Source organism: Eurytemora carolleeae, unplaced genomic scaffold, assembly GCF_000591075.1.
Source record: "Eurytemora carolleeae unplaced genomic scaffold, Eaff_2.0 scaffold456, whole genome shotgun sequence".
Taxonomy (NCBI): domain Eukaryota; kingdom Metazoa; phylum Arthropoda; class Copepoda; order Calanoida; family Temoridae; genus Eurytemora; species Eurytemora carolleeae.
In genome coordinates this window covers 1-8,767 of record NW_019402108.1, presented here as the reverse complement: position 1 = coordinate 8,767, position 8,767 = coordinate 1, and the positions used below count along the sequence as shown (strand labels likewise).

The window sequence follows — 8,767 nt, the reverse complement described above, 5'->3', positions numbered from 1 at the left end:
AATATATTTCGTCCATTGGATGGTTGTGTCCAACCTACAAACTTTTCATCTTATATCTGTATATGTATCTATATATAAATCTATATATCTATCTATCTATCTATCTATCTATCTATATATCTATCTATCTATCTATCTATCTATCTATCTATCTATCTATATATCTATCTATCTATCTATCTTTCTATCTATCTATTTATCTATATATTCTTCTATCTATATATTCTTCTATCTATATATCTATTCTTCTATCCATCAATCTATCAATCTCTCTATCTATCCATCTATCTATCTATCTATCTTTATATCTTTCTATATCTCCCAGTAACAGAGTTTATTAAAACTATGGAGAACGGAATTTAAAGTGAAGATGAAGTGTGGATGACATATATTTGGAGATTTAGCCTGAAGTTTAGACAAATAGACTTCTATAGAAATTTAGACTAACAGACTTCTATAGAAGTTTAGACTAACAGATTTCTATAGAACTTTAGACTAACAGACTTCTATAGAAGTTTATACAAACATACTTCTATAGAAGTTTAGACAAACAGACTTCTATAGAAGTTTAGACTAACAGACTTCTATAGAAGTTTATACAAACAGACTTATATAGAAGTTTAGACTAACATTCTTCTATAGAAGTTTATACAAACAGACTTATATAGAAGTTTAGACTAACAGACTTATATAGAAGTTTGGACTAAAAGACTTCTTCAGAAATTCAGACTAAATGATTAATAAAATTCCTAAAACATCTAAAAAATAATTAAGTAGTAATTTAACCCGGAAATTGTCAACTCAAAAACATTAAATAAGAAGGTTAAGGAGATCGGTAATTGACCAGTTTTAACCCTAAACAGCTGGACATTATCAAACATCTTAAACGTAGCGATTACTGCAGAACTTTACTGTAGTCTACAGTATACAAAACTGAGCTGATTAATTAAGATAATTATTCCCCTGTTTTTTTGAAACACCGACCCGCCGTTAAATGCAATATTAACCCTATTTCTCCTAGGGAATGGGGGGGGGGTCAATTTAAACTTCTCTCTCTTTTTTAATAATTTTTAGCTTTTTGCAAAGCCTATGAAATACTTGATTAAGCAAAGCTTTAAAGGCCGGGTCACTTGAAATTATTTAATAGAATTAAAATATTGCCAAGTTTCACACTCTCTAATTTCTATTTTATTAATTTTGGTCCCTTAATTTAAACTTTTTTGTAACTGGAAGTAACCAATTGAGTGTAGTATAATCGTTATCCTACTCGTATGTTAATATTTTTTTTTGTATATGGAATAAATCTTCAGTTGTTTAATTCTAAGCTTAGAATATCAGTTTTTGACAATGTGTCTAAAAAGTTACATTTTGCGTAAAACTTGCGGTTTTGCGCAAAAACTTGCAGTTTTGCGCAAATTGCGCAAAAAAAAATTGCGCAAAACTAAAATTTCGTGTCATGCGCAACTTTCTCAAAAAATAATTCCGGTTTTGCGCAAATTGCGCAAAATAAATAGCGCAAAACCGCGCAAAACTCATTGCGTTTCATGCGCAAAAATAGCGCAAAAGTTCGCAAAAATAAAATTTGCGCGAAAATTGCGCAAATTTTGCGCAAAAGATTTAGCCATTTCGTGGAAACCCTAGTTTAGAAGTTCAGGAAAACGGACTTGTATAGAAGTTCAGAAAAACAGACTTCTTTAGAATTTCACACAAACAGACTTGTATAGAAGTTAAGAAAAACAGACTTGAAGTTCAGAAAAACAGACTTGTATAGAAGTTCAGAAACACAGAATTGTATAGAAGTTCAGAAAAACAGACTTGAAGTTCAGGAAAACAGACTTGTATAGAAGTTCAGAAAAAAACAGACTTGTATAGAAGCTCAGAAAAACCAACTTATTCTAATATTGTGTGTACCATCAAATTAAAATAAAATTAGTTGTTTAACTCGACTTACTTTACTGCAACTATCCATTATATTCTATTAAAAAGCCCGATTTTTCTGTCTACTAAATCTCTCCCCTTTTCCTGTTCAACCGTTCTAAAACTCCAGAGCTATTTAGCTATTCCCTGAAAAAAAGAAAAAGTTTATAATTGTCACAACTTTTGGAAAAAAAGTTTTAATTAAAGGGAACAGAGATATTCTGTAGAAATAGATCAGGAATATATTCTAAACCTGAAAGCTAACATAAGGAAAAAAGAAAGAAAAAAGGAAAAAAGAAAACGGTCCAAAAAAAGAAAACAAGTGTAAAGCGAAGGAAAGCTATGATTGAGAGGAAAGTGAAACAGGAAAGCTAACATGAGGAAAAAAGAGAGAATTAAACGAAAAAGAAAATAGATGAGAAAAATGTAGAAGCGTAGTAAAGGTAATATCACGGGCAGCATTAGAACATTTGAATTTCCCAGCTGGGTCAATCTTTCTGGTCCCAGTTTGTAATGTATCGCCCAGACATTGGGTAAATAAAGCAGACACTCAATAGGACCAGCCAATGGAACAAGGTTGACGCAGTCAGATTCTAGGTTGAATTTACTTTTACTAAAGGGTCAGAGGTGCGTGGTATTGATACATCACGACTTTAATCTTTCCCAAGCATTTTCAACTCAGAGTTTTCTATCTATCTATCTATCTGTATTCTGTATATCTACCTATCTATCTGTATTCTGTACATCTATCTATCTATCTATGTTCTGTATGTCTCTATACCTATCTGTATTCTGAATATCTATCTATCTATCTGTATTCTGTTTATCTATCTTTCTATCAGTATTCTGTTTATCTATCTATCTATCTATATTCTGTATATCTTTCTATCTATCTGTATTATGTATATCTATATATCTATCAGTATTATGTATATCTCTCTATCTAAATATCTATCTATTTTCTGTATATCTATCTATCTATCTGTATTCTGTATATCTCTATATCTATCTGTATTCTGTATATCTCTCTCTCTCTCTATCTGTATTATTTATATCTATCGATATTTTTATTTATCTATTTATTTATTTATCTATTTACATATCTGTATTTTTGTTTATATGTATATTTATATCTGAATTTTGTTCGTTTGTGTTACATTTATTATTCATTTGCTAGTATCTCTAAACCTTCAATGTTTATACACAATATCTTCTTTAAAGTTTTTCAGAAAAAAATATAGAAATTTTAACAAAAAAAAGATTTGAGTTTTATTTGAAATTTTGGAAAATTAACGCTTGTCACTAGATTGTGGAAGATATAAATGTAAATCATATCAACATTACGTTAAACTTACAGCAAGTGGGATAGATCAAATAAGCCTGTAACCCTATCTCTGCTGGGGTACTTGAAAACCAGGATATGCTGGGGGGGGGGGTTAATTTGACTCCCCCCTCTAAATCCCATGTTTTATGTCCAAATATGACAAATGATACATCATTGGAAAGCTCTTGTGCTCTACTTTTAGAATCTGCAAAAAAAATTGCAAATATGCAAAAATTTAATTTTTTATCGCAAAATCCAGTTATATAGTAAAAATGTTTGCAAAAAAAAATTTGTCCTAAAAACGAAAAATTATACATTTTTGAAAAGCCCTTGACCATGCCATTTCAAATATGCAAACATTTTTGCAAAATTTTAAATAAAGAAATAAGGCTTTCCAAAAAGCTAAATTTTATAAAAATCTGACAAGTGAAAGTGGGTCAAAACAAAGATTTAGTTTGTTACAGGAAAAAGCAGTCATTCAGGCATTGTGCCTGAGGACTCAGGCAGTTAGTATTAAAGCCCGGTTTTAGGCCTAAAGGGAGGGCTTTGGGTATGTAGGAAAAGTCAAAAAATTTCAACAGCCTCAGACCAATACTTTTTGAGTTATGTAAAAAAAACTACTGTAGACAGTCTGGCCGCGCCATCAAAGTTGAAACCGAGCATTCATAGGATAGGGTCGGGCCCGTACTTGCTGCACGTCAAAAAGGCTGGTACAAGGGGGTCGGTCCGGCTCGAATTTAAATTGACCTTAGTCATCCTTGGTATGGTACATGATGTTTAACCCTGTTCCTTCTGGGGTGGAGGTGTCAATTTAGCCCTTATTGTGAATATACTTTGAAAGCAAGCCTATGTTTCCAACTTATATATTAACCCTAGAAAGGCTTGGGGTCTAAATCATGTATTGACTGGGGGGGTGTACCCCCCCCCCCAAGAAGAAGGCCTTAGAGAAGAGGTATAGGGTTCATGTTCATAGCCCAATTTTTAAAAAATATTTTTTTTGTTTTAAACAAATATCAAACTGTGTATCATGTTGTTTCTACATCTATTTTTCAACGGCTTTTCAAAAATATAGTTTTTAGATCTGTAACTTTGGTCATAAAAAAGTTATTGGCTATTTTAGATTTTTTTATACACAGACCTGAATTTTTACCAACAGCCTGTTGAGGATTAAAAGCTTAACACATCTGTTTTTCCACTATCTGAATATCAATCTGGTAACCCTGCATTCAATATCCAAATATCAATCTGGTAACCCTGCATCCACTATCCAAATATCAATCTGGTAACCCTACATCCACTATCCAAATATCAATCCGGTAACCCTGCATCCACTATCAAAATATCAATCTGGTAACCCTGCATCCACTATCTAAATATCAATCTGGTAACCCTGCATCCACTATCTAAATATCAATCTTTCTTTTCTTTCCTGTAACTTACAGTTTTGTGTAGCGCAATGTATTGTATCTTTTGAAAAAATTGTTTAAATATTCAAATTTATTCATTTTTTAACATTTAAATTCTCGTGTGAGAACGCAACTTTAAATAACAAAAAAAAGATTCAAAATTTTGAAACTAAATTTTGAAATCTTGCTTTTTTTCTACATTTTTACTACTTTATAGATAATTAAGAACAAGAAGAAATTTTAAAAATTTCAAAACTTTTAAATTTGTTAATTCATCATAAATTGAGAAAAAATATGTTGACTTTTTCCTCTTAACAGTTTTAAATCTTTAAAATTTCTTCTTTCTTTGCATCACATGGGTTGCACAAATAATTTTGCACATTTTTTAAGAACACATTTTTTACTGTAAGGATACTTCTGGATAAAAATAATACTGAAAACACAATTTTATATTTTATGTTGTAGAGGATAACATCTCCGAAAGAGGATTAAAAAATTCTCAAATGAGTAGCGTCAGTTTCTGGAACCAGACAAGACCTACTCATATCATCATACCTAGAAGCATCAAATGTACTTTTTAAAGTGGTAACATGTATGATGAGTAGGTCTTCTCTGGTTCTAGAATTGACGCTACTGAATTGCGGATTTTATAATCCTTCTTCGGGGATTTCATCATCAACAATTTGTTTTATTTTCAGTTAAAGAGCAATCTTTTCTATTTCTTTAATGGATATGTTATTTTTCGTGTTTATTCAATTCATAAAATGCAATTTAACAAGTGTGTGTTTTGTATTTCTGGACTAAAAATAAAATCAAAATAAGTTAAAAATAATAACACAAAATTTGGAAAGGGCTTAGCAACATACAATCAATCTAACCAGAAAATCGGTTTATGTCCCTTTAAACCTTTCAAAACGAAAATAGCATGATAAAATACAGCTTTGGTGATTAGACATTAACAACAGATCTTTGGTTAATTAAGAGAAACCAACTGCGCATTGGTTTTTGTAAATTTAATTTTGTAAATTTCTAACATTTAATTTTGTAAATTTATTTCCCTTTGCTGAAGGATCTCTATACAAATCAGGTGATTTAAATGCAAAATTTTATTATTGATGGAGATCAATCTTTCATGGTTGCAAGATTTCTATCTTTAAGTTAAAATCTCTATAATTATTATTATTGCTTCATGTTCAGCCACTTTTTCTGTGGCTTAATCTTGACTTGGTTACACACAATATTTAGTTTTTCATTGAAAGGAACTGTTTACTTATTTACTAAACATACTTTTTAAAATGGTTTCTTGAGTGTCAAAACCAGAGTCCTGAGCTGAGATGGTAAAAGCTTAAACCAGGCCTTCGCGTCTTTTTACGCCCAATTAAAGACCAAGCGAAGACTCAAGTTTTAGCTAGACATGGTTTTAATTATAACTAATCTAGGCTTGTTCTGAATTGGAGCTGGATCTTGAAATTTTGCTAAAACTTTCATATTTTTACATTTAAATGCTTTGCAAATTATTTTTAGTTTCAAAATTGGCTAAATTTGTGAAGTAAACACCAAAGAAATAATAAATATACATGAAATTTGGATTTTTTTTAAATTTACACTGAGCAAATATGGATCTTTCAGCTGATTAAGCAGACGTAAAGCTTTGAAATCATCTCTCATTGGTCGAATAAAACCCAATCAGAATCCAACCAAAGACGCGGTCTTTACAAACGCTTGAGCTAACAAAAGGTCAGGTTTTACACAGTTTTGATTAGGATTTCCACGAAATGACCATATTTTTGGCTCAAAGTTATCGCTTTTGCGCATTATTTGCGCATAAAGCGCAATAAGTTTTTTCAAAAAAAAATGTGCGTAATTTAGTATAATTTTCAAATAAGTGAACAGCCCCTTAAAATAACAAATGAATCCAATACCAAGAATAACCTACACATTAATACATGTTAAATATAAAATTTTATTATTTTGTTCACAGCATCTTTATAAAAGATATGACAGACTACCACTAGTTTTTAAATTATCAATTTTCAAGGTTTCGAATTGTTTGTTTCCTCTATATAGGCTTTATGCTATATTGTTGCCCACTATGGTTCTCTAAAAAGACACTTTATTTGAAGATGTAAAAAAATTCAGTTTCATAAAAATTGTTAAAAAATCAGTTTTTCTAATCTATTCCTAAATTCAAGTTTTTGTGGTAGCTGTCTTTAGGTAAATTGGCGACAATGTTTAAAAATATCATCAACGATTATAAGGAACTAAAATAAAAATGAATTTTGACGGAATTCTTTTTTAATTTAGTTTCTAGTTGTCTACATATACTCTACTTCTTTAACTACGTAACTGAGTTCTCGTTTAATCAATCAATGACGAGAATCTGAATAAATTGAGAAAATTCTCGAATTTTACCAAGTTTGGTTTGGTTCACTTCTCAGATCAACAAATCCTCCAAATTTTATTCCTAATGTTTCGGTTTAATGATACCCATTGGCAAATGCTGCCGTGATGAGGGGGCCCTAAAAATTAATTTTAATTTCATTTTTTAATATTTTTCAACAGTTCCATTTTTATAATTGGTGTATTTGTATAATTGGTAGAGATATGCATCGTTTTCGTCAACGAGAAAAACAAAAATCAACAATTTAAAATCTTTAAAAATAGTTTTTATTTTATGTATCAGAAATTCACAAAAAAATTCTAAATCGGTTGTTTTAACTCATTTGGAAAAAACGATGTTTTTATTGAATGTACAATTAGTATAAGACTCGTTAACGAACGATAAAGAAATGAATAAGAAAAAATAAACTAATGAGCCCATCTCATATTTGAAATATTAGAGGTATTATATAATGAGCTATTAGAATTATTAGATATTTGAGATATAAGAGAAAAATTCTTTTTAGAAACTTATTTATTTCAAAACAACGCTTATATAAAGTGTCTGTAAAATTTACAGTGTTAATTTCGTCATTAAAACAAAAATATCTATTTTGATAATTATAAAAAGAGTTTACCCTGTTCATAGCTAAAGCCTGAAATCCATTAGGTTGTGGAGAATTAGCGTTCATATACCCATTCTCCCCACCATACAGTCTTTCAAGGGGTCCAGGGGAACTAGGCTGATACGGTCTAAACAAACATAAATATTATTTATCACTCTGTGATTCTTTCAAATTCAAAAGAAATTAAAAACTCAACAAATTAACGAAGAAAAGGACGCATTCACATAAAGGTTTAAAGGTTTTAATTTTGTTAATTCAATCTCAAGTGTTTCTGTGATGTTATTGTTTAGTATCCGCAAGGTGTAATTATTACCTGTTATTGTTTAGATAGTATATAGTATTATCTAGGTGTAGTTGTTACCTGTTATTGCTGTTATTGTTTAGTTAGTATATAGTATTAGCTAGGTGTAGTTGTTACCTGTTATTGTTTAGTTTAGTATATTATCCGCAAGGTGTAGTTGTTACCTGTTATTGTTTTGTTTAGTATAGTATCCGCTAGGTGTAGTTGTTGCCTGTTATTGTTTAGTTAGTAGATAGTGTCCGCTAGGTGTAGTTGTAACCTGTTATTGGTTAGTTATTAAAATATCCGATAGATGTAGTTGTCACCTGTTATTGTTTTGGTTAGTATAATGTCCTGAGTAGTTGTTCATTACTGGGAGCATAGCACAGCTTTCCTTGATGCTCAGTGCAGAAAGGGCCTAGACAACGAGATGTTAAAATGTTTTAAGGAAAAATGTCTTAAAACGTGTCTTTTGTTAGAAGGAAAGGGCGACTTCTTTAGGATCTAGAACAGCTGATTTTTTTAAGCACAGACGTTTACCCCCAAGTTTATCAAATTGAAGAATTTTAGATTTAGTTTACATTTTACTTAATCAATTCGCTGATACAATTTGCACAACAATTCAGAGTTGTTTTTGGTTTTCTGCCTCAAACAATAAATCTTTCATGTTGCTTTGAAAGTTGCATTAATTGGAACACTATGCACAATGGTTTTATATTTTGTGTTTCTTTCCTTGGAAATCTTAAATTGCATGCAATCTTTGTAAAATTTTAATATTTAAAAGTACATCATTGATACATATTTATAACTTTTTAACCCTATTCCCGCGGGGGGG

The 8,767-nt window shown here is 30.4% G+C and overlaps 1 protein-coding gene across 1 annotated transcript; it reads right to left on the bottom strand.

The window, feature by feature from the left end:
* Positions 1–4,922: 4,922 nt before the first annotated feature.
* On the bottom strand, positions 4,923–8,350 carry LOC111717873 (RNA-binding protein Musashi homolog Rbp6; the record flags this gene model as incomplete). Its single annotated transcript, XM_023493331.1, is given in 3 exon segments — positions 4,923–7,166; positions 7,665–7,779; positions 8,259–8,350. Coding segments are annotated over 3 exon segments (249 nt in total), but the record flags the coding sequence as incomplete, so codon positions are not given.
* Between the last annotated feature and the right edge of the window lie 417 nt (positions 8,351–8,767).